Source organism: Vipera ursinii (genome assembly GCF_947247035.1).
Source record: "Vipera ursinii genome assembly, chromosome: 3".
Lineage (NCBI taxonomy): Eukaryota > Metazoa > Chordata > Lepidosauria > Squamata > Viperidae > Vipera > Vipera ursinii.
The window spans coordinates 8038638-8058478 of NC_139516.1; the positions used below are offsets into that span (position 1 = coordinate 8038638).

At 38.8% G+C, this 19841-nt stretch overlaps 1 protein-coding gene and 1 long non-coding RNA gene across 5 annotated transcripts in view; both read left to right on the top strand.

Moving 5' to 3' along the window:
* The window catches only part of LOC310639380, a 472331-nt gene that overhangs the window by 74531 nt on the left and 377959 nt on the right, over positions 1–19841 (top strand). The gene's annotated exons all lie outside the window — the stretch shown is intronic.
* Positions 142–19841, top strand: part of DIDO1 (death inducer-obliterator 1) — a 68650-nt gene continuing 48950 nt past the window's right edge. For 2 of the 4 annotated variants that reach the window (XM_083360814.1, XM_083360815.1), the window contains exons 1-3: positions 142–357; positions 17004–17208; positions 18876–18974. In XM_083360814.1, coding sequence (XP_083216940.1) covers positions 17109–17208; positions 18876–18974 — 199 coding nt within the window. In that variant the 5' untranslated portion in view covers positions 142–357; positions 17004–17108. Of the gene's footprint in view, positions 358–17003; positions 17308–18875; positions 18975–19841 lie in introns of those variants that run through there. The other 2 variants (XM_083360817.1, XM_083360816.1) reach the window with 2 other exon arrangements.

The following is a 19841-nucleotide window of genomic DNA, read 5'->3' on the forward strand; positions in this document are numbered from 1 at the left end:
TCATCTCTATGGTTCGCGCCGAACAGTCCTCCCAAGTGCCAGTGTGTCGGCCCGCGGGAGCGGGAGAGAGCGGTCACCCCTTCGGCGTCGCCCGCGAGCCCTCTCCGCCTCATCGGGCGGCGGCCATTTTGGCGACGGGTTCCTCAGCCGCCTCAGCGCGGGCGGAGCAACAAGTCCCCCGCCCGGCGCTGCCGAGAGCGAGCTCGAGACGGAGGAGAGGAGGAGGAGGAGGAGGAAATGGCGGCGGTGGCGGCCGCCGATCTCAGCTGAGGCGGCGAGGCCGAGGAGAGGCAGCGACCCCCGGTTTCCCCCCCCCCCCCGTCAGCGTCTCTGCGCGGCCCATTCCCCTCCTCTCCGGTGAGTGAGGCACGCGGGCGAGCCCGGCGCGTCGGGCCTGCTAGGAAAAGGGAGGAGCGAGCGGGGAGGCGGCGGGGCAGGAGTGGCTCTCCCGCTTCCCTCGTCCCCGCCGACGCGCTGCGGCCTAGCGGGAAGCGGCCTCGGCGGTGACCCCACAATGGCTTAACGTCAAAGGGTTTTCGTGACGTGGCGGCGCCTTTCTCCGGCCGGCGCCTCCATCGTCGTCCTCGGCCCGGGCGAGCGACGCGGCTATCGCTCTCGGCCTCGCTTCTCCTGGACGGGACGAGGAGGGCGGCTTCGCAGGCCTGGCGGGGAAGGTGAGCGCGAAGGGAGGCCCCGCCTCGCCCGAGCCGACCGTCGTTGGCTCCGACCTTCTTTTTTTTTTCCTTCTCCCCTTTTGGTGCCGGCGGAGGGCGGAAAGGAGGGATCGGGACTCGCGTTTTTCTCCTCACATCGGGGGTGGCGGAAGGCTGAAGCGTTTAAATAAATATTTTTTTTTTTAACGCGGGGGTGGGGGGTTGTTAAAACCAGGCTCTCCAACATGGTCAGTGTTGACCCCCACCTCCCGAAGGATCGATGGGACTATCCCAAAGGGGGGGGGTCGTCGTCGGCTTTGTGTATTATTCGTAGCACTGGTGTAGCCTCGAATTATTCGGGGCTTCGACACAATAAACCGAATTTTGAGGAGCCCCGGATTAAAAGCAAGGGACGTAAGCGCCCCTTTTTGCTTGTTGAGCCTGGTGGGGTTTTGCACGGGGTGGGTGGGTGCGGCTCTTGTGTGTTTTTGGACATGCTTTGGCCTCGCAATTGTCTAAATCCGCCTGCTCAGAACCCCTTCAGTCTGGAGGAAGTCCTGCAAGCGAAAGAGTTTCATTTTTCTTTAGGCCAGGGGTCTTCAAACTTGGCCCTTTTGTGACTTGTGGACTTCCAACTCCCAGAATTCCTCAGCCAGCATGCTTGGCTGAGGAATTCTGGGAGTTGAAGTTTAGGCCTTTCGAGCTACCCTCCTTTGAGCTGCAAACATGCAGACAGCCACCAGAGGGCAGCAGAGTGCTTCCCCCTGTTCTGTATCCCAACGCTGCCCTCTTGCGCAGGGGTCTTCAAACCTGGCCCTTTTATGAAAAAGGCGTGCCCGGCTGAGGAATTCTGGGAGTTGGAAGTCCACAATAGGGCCAAGTTTGAAGACCCCTGCTCTAGTGGTTGCCTCAGATTTTGCATCCCAAATAGGACAGTTCTGCGATGTAGCTCTCCCTTCTAGATAAAAGTTTACTCTGTCATCCCCAAAGAGAGATGGCGTTAAGAAATAGCGTATGGTCCAAATAAGCTTTTGTTGGTAAATGGAGATGTCAAATTAATTCTGTGCTCTCAGTTCAGCAGCTACAGATTTAATGAGATTTATACAATCTGGCAGTGCATGTGTAGGATTGCACTGTCAAGAAACTAGCTGTAGGAATGACTACATTTTCTTGATCTTTCATGTAATTCTTGTTAAACCCATGAGACTTGCTTGACATCAATAACTCCCTCCCGATAACACCTGCTTTGTTTCCTTTTGCTAGCTGCTGGGTGAAGCCTATTTTTTAAGAGCTAAACTGTGTTTTCATCTACTCACCCGGTAATTAATTTTTGAGGAAGGAGATTGAAAATGAACATAGCTTAAGTGGTTTCTTTTCAGTATTTCTTTTCTGTGTATTTAGGGATTGATGAAGGTATTATAATATTAAAAAGAACCTTATAAAGTGTGTGGAAATATATATTCAGTGTGTAGGAAAATGGGGGAAAACGTGTGAATTGCTTCTTTAATACTGAAATCCTTTATTGATCTACTCTTCAGCACAAATAATTTCATTAATGATTAAATATCTTTTTGTACCAACAGTCTGCATTGTATTTTGCAGAATTCTCTAAGCCAGAGAAAGACAATTTTGTCCTATTTCCAGGAATTAATAGTTCTGGTCTCTTAAAATAACAAAACAGATTTGACTGTTCCTAATGCAATTTGGGAATTAAAACATTCTCTCCCTTAGGAAGTACAAATATTTTTTTTATACTTGTGCAACTAATAAATTATTCTTTAAATCTTTAAATAAAAATACATAGGAATATTACACTTGTATTGAAGGCCACATACTTCGGGGGCAAATTTTGCATACCAAACTTCAGGATTCTGATACTTTCATCCACACTTTCTTAATATAACTGATATATTGGCATCTGTAAATGCCTAGAATTATCTTTTTGCATATTAGCAAATACCATATTAGTAATATTTAGAACAGTTAATTTTTGTTCTAAGCTTCCCAATTATGTTTATGGATAAATTTCTCAGGAATCTCATAGATTAATTAAAGATTGAATTATTTAATCTGTGATTGCTATTATTTTGCAAAGACAATATAGACTTTAGCTGTAATATATGTGGATAATAAAATGTTCACCATGACTGGATGTAGCTCAGTATTAGACATGAAAGAAAAATATGGCATTTATACTTGTTTGGCAGTTATAGAACACTAGCATTTTCTTTGTCTCAGTTTGAAAGTTCATAAGCAATGTTATCTCTTAGAAAGATTTAGGAAGGATTGTTAGTCTTTTCATGATTTATTTATTTTGCAATAATTGTAAACCACCCCATCAAAAAGATTCTAGGAAGGAAGACAGTATAATAGCCCAATCCATAATAACGTTACTTTTAGAATAACTAACAGTATTGTACTCAGATGGCCACTATAAGTTTGCTGAAATAAAACAGTTTTAAGGACCTTCAAGAATGAAAGGAAGGCTGGAGCCAGGCATGCATATAAGGATAGTATATATGAGAAGGTCATTTGAGGATATCTTATTCCTTTCTTGAACTGTATGGAGGAATCATGCTTAGCAAGGCAGCCCCCCTTTTTTCCTATCACACACATAGATATAGGTAGGTTGGTAGCATGATATATAGAGCTTTCTAGGTGATCACTAGCACTTTGAATATGTCTTGAAGCTTGGAAGCCAACCAGCTGCTCATACAATAACCTTAAAATATAGTTGTCTATAACAGACTGCAGTAGCCAGTTCTGACCTGATTTAGGGAGCTAAGGGGGAAATAGGATGCTTTGGATTCCTCTGTCCCATTGCCTCCCTTATACCCATTCCTGTTTAGGATTGCTCTGGCTATTTTTATGTAAAATAGAGAATTGATGATTTCATATTCACTGGACTTCTTGCTAGTACTTTAAAGCTGTACTTTACCTTGAAATAAATGTAAATACAGTATGTGAATAAGTGTTTTACATACAGTGTTTTCAAAATTACACCCTTTTAAATTAGGCAACAATATTTTAATAACATTAAACCTATATTATTTTATAGTGTTAAATACCTGATTCGATTGCTCTAGTATATCCTCTGATATAGCAGTGTAGATAATTGTTTGAGTTACTGCTCTGCTACTATGAGGAACTATTTTTACTGAGACATTAAAGATCAGAATTTACTTGCTTAACTCTTCCTCAAAATATACTAATATTGGGGTTTAGGAAAATGGCATGTTTGTTGAAGATTTATGAATTCCAAAATGTTATTACTTGCATAAAATCTCATCTGCCTTTGGCTTTTCCTTTTGTAACATACTTGTTTCCATTTGACATTTGTTGTCCTTGGCACCATGATATGGTATGATGGGTCAGTATGAAAACAGAGTTTCATAACACAGCAGATTTTCCACATTTTGAAACTTTAGCTTAGAAATTATTCCAAAGTGTTACAGAAGACATTTAATTGGGTAATTGATACTCTAATAAATGGTAGTTATATAAAATCTCAACTTTTATGTTTCATACATAGTTTTGAAATTAATCATTATTACATAAAGTATTTAATATGTACTGATTTCTTTCCTTTCATCCAAATTCTGTCATTCATTTAGCTCTGTCGTAATAATAGAAATGAGTAATATCCTTATTAGCGCTAGCTCTATTTATATACTAATATTTATTGCCTTTTTGTAGTTTAATTGCTGGTTCTCAGATACTTTTGTTGGTAAACACTATAGTTTAACAATCCAGCAGAAAAATGTGATATTCTCAGAAAAATGATGAAATATGAAGATGGTTGCAGTTTAACAGAAGAGAAACAAATATTGTATGCACAGACTTACTTAACATTGTGGTTTATGAGTCAACAAGCATGTATTTGACATGGTTGGAGTATAATTGAAATGAAATGAATCCTGCCATTAAAACATTTCTAAATAGGTATAAACTTTTTTCACTCAAATAAATACCAAAGCAATTACTATTCTTTCTGCAGACTATGTACAGATTTCACATAATCTCTTTCCTTTAATTAATAAAATTAAAAATTTATATGTGATGATGCACAATTCTTAAATCTGAACAATTACATTGCATAAAACATGTCCACTCAAGTAACATAAAGAAGTTACTCTCCCTTTCCTCTTTGTCTGCAGAATCACATTAAAATGATTGAAGGTTTCTTTTAAATAAGATTAGGCATTTTGTTTGGATGATTTATAAACATATTCATGGCAAGAATTGGATCCAGAGAGCGAATAAACTTTTACAATGTTCTATTCCTCTAAATATTGTTATTGAAGCTTCAGGACAGTAATTGGGCATGGGTAAGCTACAACAGAATATGAAAATAAAAATATGAAAATAAAAATCTGTTGAGCTTCTCTATAGAAGTGCTTTTCTATTCATACAGAGAATGGACTAGGTCCATTCTCTGGATTTGAAATGAGAAATTATCTCTTGTGGTACATATTATTGTGAATAAAAGAACTGCATGACCTGTACATTATCTCAAAGAAACAACTATATTAAAGAGTACCAGGACTGACTGAACCTTTAAAAAAAACAAACCTTCGGGCCCGGTTATGTAATTGAATTGAACTATTGAAGGTAATTGCCAAGTAGTATATATAGGATACATAGTGTATTTTAAGAATCATAAATCTTCAGCTTGACAAAAAGTCTAGAATAGTTTTAGCTGATAATTCATTGAGTGGTCCTTTGTGCTGTCTGAGCTTGGTTGTTTTCTTGCAGATGTTTCATTGCTCAAACTCGGTAACATCATCAGTGCCGTTTATTCATTATTCATTGAAATACAAATGTGACAATTTAGCAATATTGCAAATAAATGATCTAGCTATATGGACTAGATGCTTTAATTGTAGAAAGCCTTAGTCTGGAAATTAGTACTGCATATGTCTCATCGATAACTCATGCCAAGCTTTGCAGATTTGTGCCCCTCAGATTTTTCAGTGGACATTTCTACCATCAGGGTAGCTAAAGAAAATAAAGCCAAAATGTTACGTTCTTCACGTTTTAATATTTCTTCTTTGTTAGTCATCTTATGTATGAAACATTGTGAAAAATACCACTGTTAACAATCTCTTTCGTCAGATTATTTAAGATCAGATGGTAATTAAGCAGCCTCTTAAAAATGGAGTATACCAATTTCCTTGATTCACCTACTGACCAGAAATAGATTTAAATTAATTCGTCAACATATGGGGGGGGGGAGGGTGAGAGTAAGGAAAAGCCTAGATCTGTGTTGTTAAGTAAGAGTGGTATATTGACTGTATTCATTATATGCTTCTTTATAAGTTTTCAGTGATCCTTGTTTCCTGGGTTCACACAATAATGAGCTACAAACTTACCAACTATGTTCAGGCAATACATGTTGTATGAATCCAGCTTTTTAAAAAAAACTTGCTAAAAGTAAGTTAATTCAATTGATTAAGAAGTTAAATTCTATATTAGGAGATTCACTTTAAAATTTTATAATAATATGGTCTGGATCTTGGCTTTTAACGATTGTCGGTCATTTAAGTCCAATGTACTACCCTTCCATATATTTTTTCCCTCCCTTCCATATATTTTGCATTACGGTTACTTAATATTGGTCATACTGGTTTGGGCTTGTGGGAGTTGGCCCCCAAAATTCAGAAGGGCATTGAGTATATACTTTATCGAGACTTTGCTTCCTTGTACACTTTACTGGAGAACTAATTTGGTCTAGTGGTTAAGGCATCAGGATAGAAACCAGGAAACTATGTCCCGCCTTAGGCATGAAAGCCAGTTCAGGGACTTTGGACCAATCCGGTTCTCTCTCAGTCCAAACCATCTCACAGGATTGCTGTAGTGGGGAAAATAGGAGGAGGAAGGAGTATTGAATATATTTACCATCTCATGTTATTTATAAAAATAATAAGGGCAAGATAGAAACTAAATAAATAAAAATTATAAAGAAATCAGACTAGACATGAGTCCTGCTCCTGCCTAGGGCACAAAACCAGCTGGTGACCTTGGGCTAGTTTATTTCAGCCTAGGCCACGGGTAGGCAACCTTGGCTCTTTTTATGACTCGTGGACTTCAACTCCCAGAATTCCTGAGCCAGCATGGCTCAGCTTGGAAACCTCTCTCTTTCCCCTCAGCATGGCTGGCTCAGGAATTCTGGGAGTTGAAGTCCACGAGTCATAAAAGAGCCAAGGTTGCCTACCTCTGGCCTAGGAAGTAGGCAGTGGCAAACCACCTGTGGAAAATCTTGCCAAGAAAACTGCAGGTAGTCTCTGAGAATCAGACATGATTGAACGGAAGTGGGGGGGCGGGGGACCCACTTTACTGATAGAACCTTACTGAATTAGTACTTCCCTTGTTATGTGTTTGGGTGGATCTTGCTGTTCCTCCACAAAATGTATGCGAGTTTCTCACACACTATTTGTTCTTTAAAATACTCCATAAAAGCAAATCACCCTCCATTACTATCCCTATGCTGGACAAATATACCGTATTCTCATTTTCAATTAAGCAGTGGACATTGTTCTCAACTTAAAGCCATTTATTTCGTGACTATTCGAAGTTACAACAGCAGAGAAAAAAGTGACTTATGACTGTTGTTCACATTTATGACCATTGCAGCATCCTCATAGTCACGTGATCAAAATCTGGACACTTAGCACGTTTTTATGACACTTGCACTGTCCTAGGATCACCATTTGTAACCTTCCCAGCTAGCTTCAGACATGCAAGGTCAGTGGGGGAAGCCGGATTCATTTGAGAATAGGAATGTTTCTCTAAACAACTACAGAAAAAAGCTCATAAAATGAGGCACAACTCACTTAGAAACTGTCTTGCTTAGCAATAGAAATATTGGACTCACTTGTGGTTGTAAGTCAAGGACTAACTGTACAGCAGAAGATGATGTTCTGCAAGACAAATCATTGATTGCTTAATTTGATCTTGATCTATTTACTTTCTAATAAAAATGGGTCAGTGGTCATTTTTAATATGATAAAGAGAGATTGCCGATGGTCAATTCTTGGAAAGAGACTGGAAGTGGATGCAGCTGGACTTCTTTTTTTGTTGGCTTGAAACGGTTTGCTGCTTACCTAAATAACTTCTTCAATTTGAGGAAGTTGGTTAGGTGAACCCCATAAATGTCCACCACGGAAATTTCATATCTCACCTAATCTGGATAGGCTCCTTGGGTGCCTAGGCAGAGACTCCGTTTGATATAAATGCTCCAACTCCTAAATCCTTTAAGGGTGGTCTTCCTAGTGAGCCTGTGAGGTGGTCTTAATCTTCCTGGGGACGGATGCAAGAGCAGCATAAAAAATGGGGGACATATTGTGTCTGAGGACTTAACCTCTGTTGAGGGAAGAATTTCCCACTTTGGCATAAATGGATTCTTTCACACCTCTCTCAGATCATTTTTATTCCTTGTCCAAAATGTGGACGTTATTGTCCTCAGAAGAGTGGAGGTTTTTTTAACTTTTAAATGAAGGTATACTGCTGATTTCTAGTTCTGTGGTGTTGCTTCTCTGGGCCAGCTACAGTGATGTAGCTTTCATTATTTAATGTGTGGACAATCCTGTTGCATGGCAGAGAATTTATGTGATATTTTTTTTTTGTTTGGTCCAACTTTGCTTAATCCACAGAATCTGATCTCTATCACTGTTCATGCAGTGAGATTGGGTAAACTTCTTGAAGCTGGAGCTCTATCTGTTGTAATTTTCTACTAGGCAGGTTTAATAATTCTGGAATAGTGATGTAACTCTGAACTGGCAGGGAAAAGGACACGTGCCTTGTTTTGGACTGGTCCCAGGAAGCATTGCCAATTAGTAGGAACCACGGGACTTCAAAATCTGTAGCTCACTTAGTTGGCTGTCCTTCCAGCCTGATAATTGTTTTGAACTCTAGTTTGAAATAGAGGCTTGACTGAACTTTCTCCAATTATGCCTGTACCTGTAAACAGCCAGTTGAAATGTAGCTACTGAGAAATAAAAATTTAAAATAATCTTCCTTCTACCCACACTTGTAGAAAAAACGAGGCAGAAAATATATATAACACATCCAAATTAATATAATACCCAACTTAGAGATTTTTCTCCCAGTAAATGGTGCTTACACTTACTTATACACTTTTATTTATATCAGTATAACCTAAGATATGCAGATGATACCACTCTAATGGCAGAAAGTGAAGAACAACTAAAGAGGTTGTTGCGGGTGAAGGAGGAGAGTGCAAAACTTGGGTTGAAACTAAACATTAAGAAAACCAAGATCATGGCATCCGGCCCTCTCAATTCCTGACAAATAGATGGGGAAGAAATGGAGGTAGTGACAGATTTTATTTTCCTGGGCTCCAAGATCACTGCAGATGGGGACTGTAGCCAAGAAATTAAAAGATGCTTGCTCCTCAGGAGGAAAGCCATGGCAAATCTAGACAGCACACTAAAAAGCAGAGACATCACCCTGTCAACAAAAGTATGTTTAGTCAAGGCTGTGGTCTTCCCAGTTGCAATGTATGGCTGTGAAAGCTGGACCATAAAAAAGGCTGAGTGCCAAAGAATTGAAGCCTCTGAACTGTGGTGCTGGAGAAGACTCCTGTGAGTCCCTTGGACTGCAATGCGATCAAACTGGTCAGTCCTAGAGGAGATCCACCCTGACTGCTCTTTAGAAGGCCAGATCCTGAAGCTAAAACTCAAATACTTTGGCCACCTAATGAGAAGGAAGGACTCAGTGGAGAAGAGCCTCATGCTGGGAAAGATTGACGGCAAGAGAAGAAGGGGACGACAGAGAATGAGGTGGCTGGATGGAGTCCCTGAAGCAGTAGGCGTGAGTTTAAATGGACTCCAGAAGATGGTAGAGGACAGGAAGGCCTGGAGGAACGTTGTCCATGGGGTCGCGATGGGTCGGACACAACTTCACAGCTAACAACAACAACAAACTCACACTTAGAGGTTGCACTCTCCCCTCCAAAAAAACCGGCCACCACAAAATGTTAAGCTACTACTATTTGAATTAATAATGTAAATAAGAATTGCCTGTAACGTAAGGCACCTAGTTTGTAATGCAAAGATAGAGGCTCAGATAAGATTACCAATTATTCTTTTTCACACAATTCCCCTTCCCTCTTTTTAGTAGAAAATTTAAAACAAGAAAGGAAGAAGAGTAAGGAGAGGGATAGGTAGATTAAACAGAGAAGGAGACTGAAAGTGGTAGACGAAAATAAAGTTAGAATTATGGCCAGAGAGAAGGGAGTGGAAAGAGTAGAAAGCTCAGCCATTATGCTGGACTTAATGAGCATGAAGTGTACTCTTACATGTATGCTTCCTAAATTACCTAAACATGCCTATACGGTTAGTCTGTAAAAAATTCCTTTAAGTATCATGTTTCTTATTTTCCAAATAAGAATTAGTAGTTATGTTTAGGTTTTACACAATACCTCAGTGGGAACTGGACTCTAGAAAAATGCTGGAATTCAAAAATAGAAAAGTCTCACAGCCTCCTATGCTTTCCAGATAAACCATAATTGTCTGAAATTGTTAATTTTTATTATGAACTGATATATGGTAGCAATGAATCTAGGTTTATGGAACTTCCTTCTTGCGGCTATAAATAAACATGGCTGCTAGACTTTTTTGGTGGCAGTTTCTGACATCCCCTCTCCCCTTCTTTTTAGGTTTATTAAATTTATTAAAATTTAGGTTTATTAATTTATTAAAATTTGTCACTTGCCCTAATAGTATCTATCTACCCCTGGATTTTAGGAGAAATCATTCAGTCTCCTTTAAGTCAAGTTTGACCCCTACATGGACACGATCACAGTTTTCTTGGCAACTTTGTAAGGCTGGTTGGTCACCATCTGTTTGTTTTTTTTGTTTGTTTAAACTGCAGTGGTTGTATTCTACTATGGTCTTTCCTCCAAATTCTGATTTGGCCTAATAAGGTTAAGCTTCTGAGCCCAGATAATTTCACCTAAGTGTTGCCTTCTGTTAAGGTATACTATGCCAGAAGAACAAGGAATTGTCCAGAAAGTGGGTCTGTAAAAAGAAGCTTGGATTATAAATATGACTATTATTGGCTTGTTTTTGGCAGGAAGTACTGTGTGGAACAAAGTAGACAGGAAGAGTCAAAACCAGTTACAGTTCAGAAGTGGATTATCTTTTTATGGTTCCAAAGACCAGTGTAGATCAAGGAAGCTTTATTAAAAGGCTAGAGCATAATCTGTCCTTACTTAAAATTTTGATTTGATGTTTGTTTGTTCTAAGATTGATTTCATTTCTTTAGGACTTCAACGAGCAGTGACCTTTAAATATGGTAACTATGCTATTCTGTCTTTCCTCCCTCCCTGTTTTAAGGAGTACTCAAATGTTCACACCATGACCATTTTGGTCGAAAAGCTTGTTAATTTTAAAAGTTTTTCATGAACCTATGTGGTTGGGTTTTTTTTATTCTTATTGTGATTTCCTGCACTATTTTACATCACTTCTAGTTTTGATTTAGCTGGACTTCAATTTTCAAGTTTTTTTCTGGTCAATCATACTGTCTTATTTCTCAATATTTAAATATAAATATATTACAGAGAGCTAAATTACAGTGGAGGTGCTTATATTGTCCAACTGATTCTGCATGCATTTGTATTAGTTGCATTGATGCCGAGGAGCATCGCTAAAATTGTCACCTGTTCTTGCCAGCTTTAAAAAATATTTTGTACAGAGATAAAATACTGCCTTAATGCTATACAGACCATGTACTTTCAAAATAGTGTTGAGAGATAATTTATTGAAAAAGAGGCATGTTGTATCTGCCCAATCCAGTCCATGAAGTCAAGATTTAGGTACAACCTTGATTCTGCTCAGTATCTGGGCTAACTCAGCGGGCTCTCCATCTCTTTATCAGATAGTGTAATTTGTACAGATAATAGCAGCAAAAAAAAGAAAATCTTTTTTCTAATTCACATGCACGAGAAAGAAGTTGGAATCTGAAAAGTGTCTGTCATTTTACTTGCTTCTGATAAAAATGTTTCCCATCTGTGAGTTTGGAGACATTTTCTCCTCATGTTTGTTTCCATGCTGTCGTTTTTGAGGTATGCTTCTTGGAGTAGTTTCTGTTAGAGGTGTTGTAGTACTGTATCAATTTTTAAGAGAATATTAAATATTAGACTATCATAGGACTTTATTCAATTCTATTTATTTCTCTATTAAATCAATCTATATCTTATATGGCTGCCATCTTGCACTTTTCATTGTTTAATTCTGGTTTTGTGTGTTACATTCAGTTACGTTGCTCTTGGTAACCAAAACTAACAAAATTTCATTTTTGGTGCAAGGTTTTTGGTTTGAATTCCCTGTACAACAAATATTCATTCTTTTGCATTTGGTACGTCTGCATTTAATCCCTTATTTCTAGCTTTCCATTTTTTTTAAGGTGGCTCCTTCATTGCCTACATGATGCATTCCAATAGCCAGATTAATTAATTTTTAATATCCACATACTTTATATATTCATTGAATAAACTTTACCAAATTTTCTTTTTGCTTTCCCAGTTGGAGAGGAACTTTAACTTTTTCAAAATTTTGAGGGGGAGAGAAATGTAAGAAGGCAATTTAACCATGGCTCTCTTTGGCTAACCAAAAAAACATTGATCTATGTTTGTTTATTGTTACTGTGGAAAAGAATAGCCTAGCAATAGCACTCACACTTATATACTTCCCCATAGAGCTTTGCAACACTCTCTGAGCTGTTTACAATGTTAACCTATTGCCCCCCAACAATCCTGGTCCTCATTTTACCGACTCGGAACGATGGAAGGCCGAGTCAACCTTGAGCCTATCAGGATTGTCCTGACTGTGGGCAGAGTTAGTCTGCAATACCGCATTGTAACCACTGCACTACCAGAATAAGTAGGAAAAGATAGGCAAAGGGAGTTAGTTGCATTGTTTGACTTGTTCAGTCTGGTTTGAATTAATATATTGGGTTCTTCATAGATACTTAGAAATTTGGAAACCATTTATTTTCATTGGTCACTATGTTCTCCTTGTATGAACCACGAGTCCCCATTTCACCTCAGCTGCAGTATTTATTTTTAAATAATGTTGAAATGTTTATATGACAAGTATTCTAATAGTTGCAAACCAGGAAAAACAATTGTTTTGAAAGACTTAGGCCACATTGCTTAATATAATATAGGCAGGCAACATAAAATACATGCTAACGGTATTTGCAATCAAATGTAGAGTATTATAAGACGCTGCTGGATTTAGTGAAAACCTGTAATCATAGTGACTTCTTTTTATGATTAAAGTAACTTTTAGTATTACTCTTATATTGGTCCATTATTTACAGCAAGTGGCTTCCCTTGGATTGTTTCTAGGTATCAATTGTGGTACTTGTAGTTTAGCATATCCAGAAATTGTGATTTTTTTAATTTATAATTTAACACCAGATCTTTCCATTGGGATCAGGAAGAATTAGTGTGCTGTGCACACCTTCCACTAAAATGCCACATATCAAGATTCAGAAATAATAGTTTTTATATAAAAAACATAATTGCACCCTAGCTTAGGTTTTGGACTTAAATGTGCCTCAAAAATCATCTTTTATTCTATTCTCCAATGTTAGAAAGCATTATTAAAATTGAGATAATTTTGCTTTAAAATGAGGCTGTGGTACAGTATAAGAAAGAGGGTCCCCTTTTGGCTAAAAAAAAAGCTGTTACATTTTTTAATGTACAGATAGTCCTTGATTTACCACCATAACACCCCAAAATTTCTATGGCTAAGCAAGATAGTTGTTAAGTGAGTTTCGCCCCATTTTACAATCTTCCTTGCCACAGTTGTTAAGTGAATCACTACAGTTGTTAATAGTAACATGGTTGTAGAGTGAATCTGGCTTCCCCATTTGATTTTGCTTGTCAAAAGTTCGCAAAAGGGGATCACATGACCCTGAGACCCGGCAACCGTCATAAACATGAGTCCGTTGCCAAGTGTCTGAATTTTGATCATATGACCATAGAGATGCTGCAATGGTTGTAAGTGTGAAAACGGTCATACATCTCTTTTTTCAGTGTCACTTTGAAGGGTCACTAAATGAAGTGTTGTAAGTCGAGGACTACCCGTATGTGCAGTCTTTCCACTTAACTAAATACAGTACAGTTTAGATTTTAAGTATATTTAAGTATAATTATCTTGAAATTACATTTAATGAAGACATTGTTAATAGAAATACAGTAAAGCAGGGGTCTTCCAACTTGGCCCTTTTGTGACTTGTGGACTTCAACTCCCAGAATTCCTCAGCCAGGCATGCTGGCTGAGGGATTCTGGGAGTTGAAGTCCACAAGTCACAAAAGGGCCAAGTTGGAAAACCCCTGCAATAAAGGGTATAGTTTTAATCCATGGCTATGTAGAAAACACAAGGACATCATATTCTCCCTAGCGTTTTATTGCTTGTCAGCTGCAAAATGGAAGAGAAAAGGGGATGCAGGTCAGCCAAGTCTGCTGTCTTCTTCCAGATGTTCCCAATAATATACTCATGTCCTGATTTCTTAAAGCTGAAGATGCAGTATTTACCCTTCATGACATATGCTGGTAGTAGTTTTAAAAATATTGCAGGAAAAATATTTGTAGACATAAATAATAGTAATTAAATAATATTTCAAGTTAATTCAACATTTCTAGCATTTAAAGCATATTAGATTTATGATGATATGTGACAAAAGGATAGCTTTTGTGTTAGTATTAAATTAGCAAAATTGGGGGCAAATATGATTGGTTCAGTTCAGTAAGGCATATCAACTACCATTTATGAGATCAAGGGGGAGTATACAGAGCAATTCCTTCCATGGCTTCCCACCATTTTGAGACAGGTGATATATAAGAACTATAACATGCAGTATAGACTCAGGATAATGAACGGAAAAATAAAGAAACATTCAAATTTTCTCTCAGCCTCCAGCAAAAAATACTGGCTGTGTACATATAGCTGATCCCCCCCTCTAGTCTGGTCCCCCAAAATATTAAATATTTAAGTAACTATCTAAATGTTAAATGTTCCATTATCAAAATGTTTGTCTGCCATAAACTGCAGTTCATTAAGAGTATGAGTGGCTCCTTTTTAAAAGCATTGGCTAGTGTGACAAATTCAAAAGCAGATCCATTCTAGAGTGAAAATTGGCTGAAATAACTGACATTTCAAAGCTGCAATGTCACTCAGTCATTACTGCATTAATGTACCGTGTCATGTATTTCTGTAGCGATACAAATGTAAATAACATGAATGAAATACTTCTGAACCTACATTTATTTTTGCAATACATTAATTAATTTCAACTGGAGTAATTTCCCCATTTTCTGCTATTTTAAAGGCAACCAACAAGACTCTTCTTTCAGATCTACTTTTAGAGTTGCTGAAGTGTGATTTCTTAACAATACTAATTAAAACAGAAATCCACAAGGTTGCCATGCCACCTGAATTAATTAGATTCAAACATGGGTGTAGTCCTTATCCTCAGAGGAGCTTCACAGACCTAACAACGCAAGCAGAAGCAGTTGGGGAAGGGAGATCGCAAGGAATGGGTAATCGGGATCTGTCTCCCATTACTCCATGCAGAGTTAATTGTTTTCTTTTTTAATACATATTTAAGGAATGAGTTACAGGATGGGAAATGGGGAGGGTTTTATGTGCGGGAGTGTTTTGGCCTATTTTCTTGCATTCCAGTTTTGGTGGGAGAGATGAAGGCAGAACCCTCTTTTCTTTGTTGCTCCAAAAAAGGAGTCAGTGTTTGCTAGCTGCTCTTGATGTGATGTCTGTTTTTATTCAGACTGAGGCATGATAGGGGATGTAAGTAAAATACGAGTAGGTTTCTTAGCATAAATAGCCTTAAGTTCCATTGATTCTTTCTGGATTGTATATAATATTTAAGGTACCTCTTCGTGAAAGCACAGATAGACTTTTATAACTAAAGGTTTGTGTGTGCATGCGTGTGTGTGAATTGAACAAGAAATGATTAGCCGATTTTTCCCTCTTCTTCTGGCAGATCTTTTAAAATTGCATGATGTGTGATGAGTTGGAGACTCTTAACAGGGAGATTGAGAGGTTATTACAAAGCAGCGTCGTGGAAAGAAGCTCTTTAAGCTCAGAATCTCTTCAGACATCAACCTCTGATTCCTGGGATGTAGTTACTGCTTCAAGCAGTGGACCACAAGGCAGTTTAGTGAAGGTATCCAGTACCTTAATGTTGTTTCAGGTTTAGCAAGAGCATCTTCTCTTTTCTCTATTGACTTAACCTTCATAATATCTAGATAGCCGTCGGTGATTAGCCTTCCATGATGAGTGTTAATCTGTATTTATTCATCATGCAGCACATTTTAATGTGAAAGCAATTTATATGAATAGGGGAAATTTGCCTTTTTTAACCGAGAAAGGATATTTCACATGTCCCTATGAGTTACTGGATAATAAGCCAGTTGTGAAATATATATATAATATAATTTTAGAGAATGTTAAAATTTATTGTATCCAGATGGCAACTACAAAATATTACAAATAAATGGAAAGTATTGTAATAACTAAGGGTGTTGTTCAGTAGTCATTGTACCAAGATACAAAAGTTCATGGTATTGTTTAAAATGTGACTAGTTTTCTGTGAATATCAAAAGTCAATGGCAAAACGTTTCCTGTGCCATCCCTTTAAGGGAAATGGGTTAGAATTTTCAGATGTTTGATTTTGTGGTGGCTGGGATTTGTCAGTTGGAAATAACCACATTTACATTAATAATAGCTGGGGAGAGCAGAGAGGTAGATAGCTGGTGCCATATAAAGAAATGTTTAGAAATAAGAAATCCAACAGTAATTAAAGAACTTACAAATCCCCAGGAACACAGATTATTCTGAGAATCATTTACTGAACAGAGTGAACGTGTATTTCATGTGTAATACTTTGCTTTGGTTCTATAAATTATGCCAGTATTGTTTTTAAGACCAAAAACGTATTTGAGGTCTTAGTGGTCGCTTTTCTGTAAAATAGTGATAAAAGGATAAAGACTAGGTGATTCTTGTAGCCCAGGGGTGTCAAACTCACAATGTCATGTGACGTCTCACGACATATCACGACTTTTTTTTCCATTGCTGGCAATGGGGTGGGCGGGGTTTCGGCATGACACATCCGGCCAGTGTCCCGGCAGTTTGACACCCCTGTTGTAGCCTAATAAAATGCTTGATATGTATTAGATCCCATGTTGCTTGTAATGTATTTAAATTAACTAGTAAACTTACTGATGAAAGTTTTAATAGTTTTCTAATTTAAGCAGTAATTTAGATGAAGAAAACTATAAATAAATTTTCCTGTAACAGGCAGCTGTGTCGAGCGGAGCATTGCTGGCTTCAGAGTCTTCAGGATGGCGTCCAGATGACCATTACTCTTCTGGCTTCTCCAGAATAGCATCTGTTGTTGGGATTATGCTGAATGACTCTGATTTACTTCTGCCCTCCTGCGATTCCTCCCTTGGCTTAAGTGGACAGGAAGAACTAATTCCAGCAACCTCTAATGCTGTGTCAGGTAAAAAGCATTTAGAGGATAGTGAAGACTCTTCTGTTTCTCTTGCTTATTGTGGAGACGGGATTCGTCTGTACTGTTAACCTTTCTTCACCTTCAAAGGTAAACCCTTTCGTTAAAATGTCAATTGCATGTTGTGATAATACTGTACCACGCCTTTCTTTTTTCTTCAGAAATTGTCGTGTGACATTAAATCCAATTGGAGATTTTAAATTTCACTGGGGGAGGCGGCTACCTGAGGACAAATGATTGACATATTGGGAGAGAAAGGGTGGCATGCTGCTTTGTTGATGTGATAGCGATATAGGCTGAAAGGAGAAAAGCTGTTTTCTGAGAGAGCATTGGTAAAAAACCTAGCATTGTCGGGTGGAAAGCTGTAGAAAAGTTGTACGCGAACTCATAATCATGAACAAGATACATTATGTGCCATTCTGGTCCCAGTATTTAGTGCTTCCAGCATCAAAAACTATTAGGCTTACTGCATTATATGGCAGAAATCATTTTCCAAGATCTTGGGTAGGACTCATGCATAGCATTGCTACCCTAGATCTGCTAATGCAAAATTAGGCCCTGTGATATTATCAAACTACCGTTAGCATAATGATTTCCATCTGCTTCCAAAGGCAGTCATGTCTTTCATTATGACTTGATCCCAGGATAAAGGACTTGTCTGTAGGCCAGAAACCATGCTACCACCACCATTTCCAGGGGACATGGCTTATTGCTCTGCCTGTGCCAAGATGAAGCTGTCACCAAAATGGTCACGTGAGGAGGTGGTGGCACTCTTTCCTTCGCTGGCAGGCCAGAGGAATATATTTCTTTTTGCAACTGTGATTTAGATAATCATGGGTGACGGACCACATTCATCACACAGGCCATAGGTTGCCAATCCCTTGTATTCTGCAGATAAGAAAAACAGAAAACAACTGGGTCACAAGGAGAAAAGAATCTGAAATCTGATTGTGTGGTATCATGATTTTGGGGGAAAAAAATTCTGCTAGGAGCAATTATTATGCCTATATTAGGTAAAGCAGAAATGATGGTAACGTAAGGAAATACATTGCTAAATATTTACTAGAAAATTAACAGTGAAGCCTGAACCTTTGAGAGGTCCTTGGGGATGTCCGGAAGCTGCAAATTATCAAGTTATGTTTAAATCATCTTCAGTATTGTGAGAGGAGAGAGAATGCAGATGCAAGACTTTGTTGTGCTAAGAATATGTTTTTGTTATGTGTGTTTCTTTCGCAGTATACTTACTGAAACCTATCTCCTGTTCATGCAGGTCTTGTCTGGAAAGACAAGCTGTAAATATTTCAGAACATTTGATGACAGTGCATTCACAAAGCTCTAATAATGGACCAATTATTTAAGAATTAGGATCTTTCTAACAGACATGATGAAACGGGTACTAAAATGCTTGCATAGTTAATTTGCTGTTTAAAATGAAATTTAATAAGTGAGGCTATATCAGAATGACCTTTATGGTCAGCTGGATGATGTTGGGCCAGTCAGGCCTAGCAAGGAGGCGGTGGCAAAGCACATTTCAAATCTTGCCAAGAAAACTACAGGGACTTCTCCAGGCAGTTGCCAGGAGTCACCAATGAATTGAAGGCATGTGCTCACATGCAAACATACACATATGCTTATCATTACTTTTTATCTGTTTTCAGAGGTGGCTTTTTGGAACAGAAATATCAGTACTATGGAAGAAGATAATTTGGAATCTGTGACATTGGAATCTCAGTCTAACATGGAAAGTTCTTCTCTTGGTAAATTATTTTATTTAGGGCAGAAAATTTAATAGGAGCTAAGCATTGTTCCCACTCTTTTGCTTAGGCTGCAAATGCCAAAATGCCATCACTGCATTGGCAGCTTTTGATGAACGCAAGGGGATGGATTCTAGTAGTTAGGAGCATCTATTCTTTCAAGGGCAGGGGTAGGCAACCTTGGCTCTTTCATGACTCGTGGACTTCAACTCCCAGAATTCCTGAGCCAGCCAGGCTGACTCAGGAATTCTGGGAGTTGAAGTCCACGAGTCATGAAAGAGCCAAGGTTGCCTACCCCTGTTCTAGGGGGACACACGAGTTTAACTCTACCTCTGAATTTACATAGTCATACAACAGCATCAGGCATTCTCCCTTCATATTGTCTTGATCATTATTCCCAGGACAGTCAACTGCTGTAGTCATATGCTGACTATTTAATTTAATTTAATTTTATTAAATTTATATACCGCCCTTTCCCGAAGGACTCAGGGCGGTTTACAGGGTATTTAAAATCAAACAGTACAAAATACAAAAGTTAAAAAACAATTTAAAAAGATTAAATTATCCCTTAACTAAAAACCTCAGTTAAAAATTCTCAGCCTGGGCCGGAGAGCTCAAAGAGCCAGGTCTTCGGGTCCCGGCGGAATGAACGAAGGTCAGGGGCAGTCCTGAGCTCCACGGGCAGCTGGTTCCAGAGGGCAGGCGCACCCACAGAGAAGGCCCTCCCCCTGGGTGTTATCCGCCGGCAATCTTTTACCGGCAGCACCCTGAGAAGACCCTCCCTGTGTGAGCGCACTGGACAAAGGGAGTTTGATGCTGGCAGGAGGTGTTCCCTCAAATATCCCGGACCCAAGCCATTTAGGGCTTTAT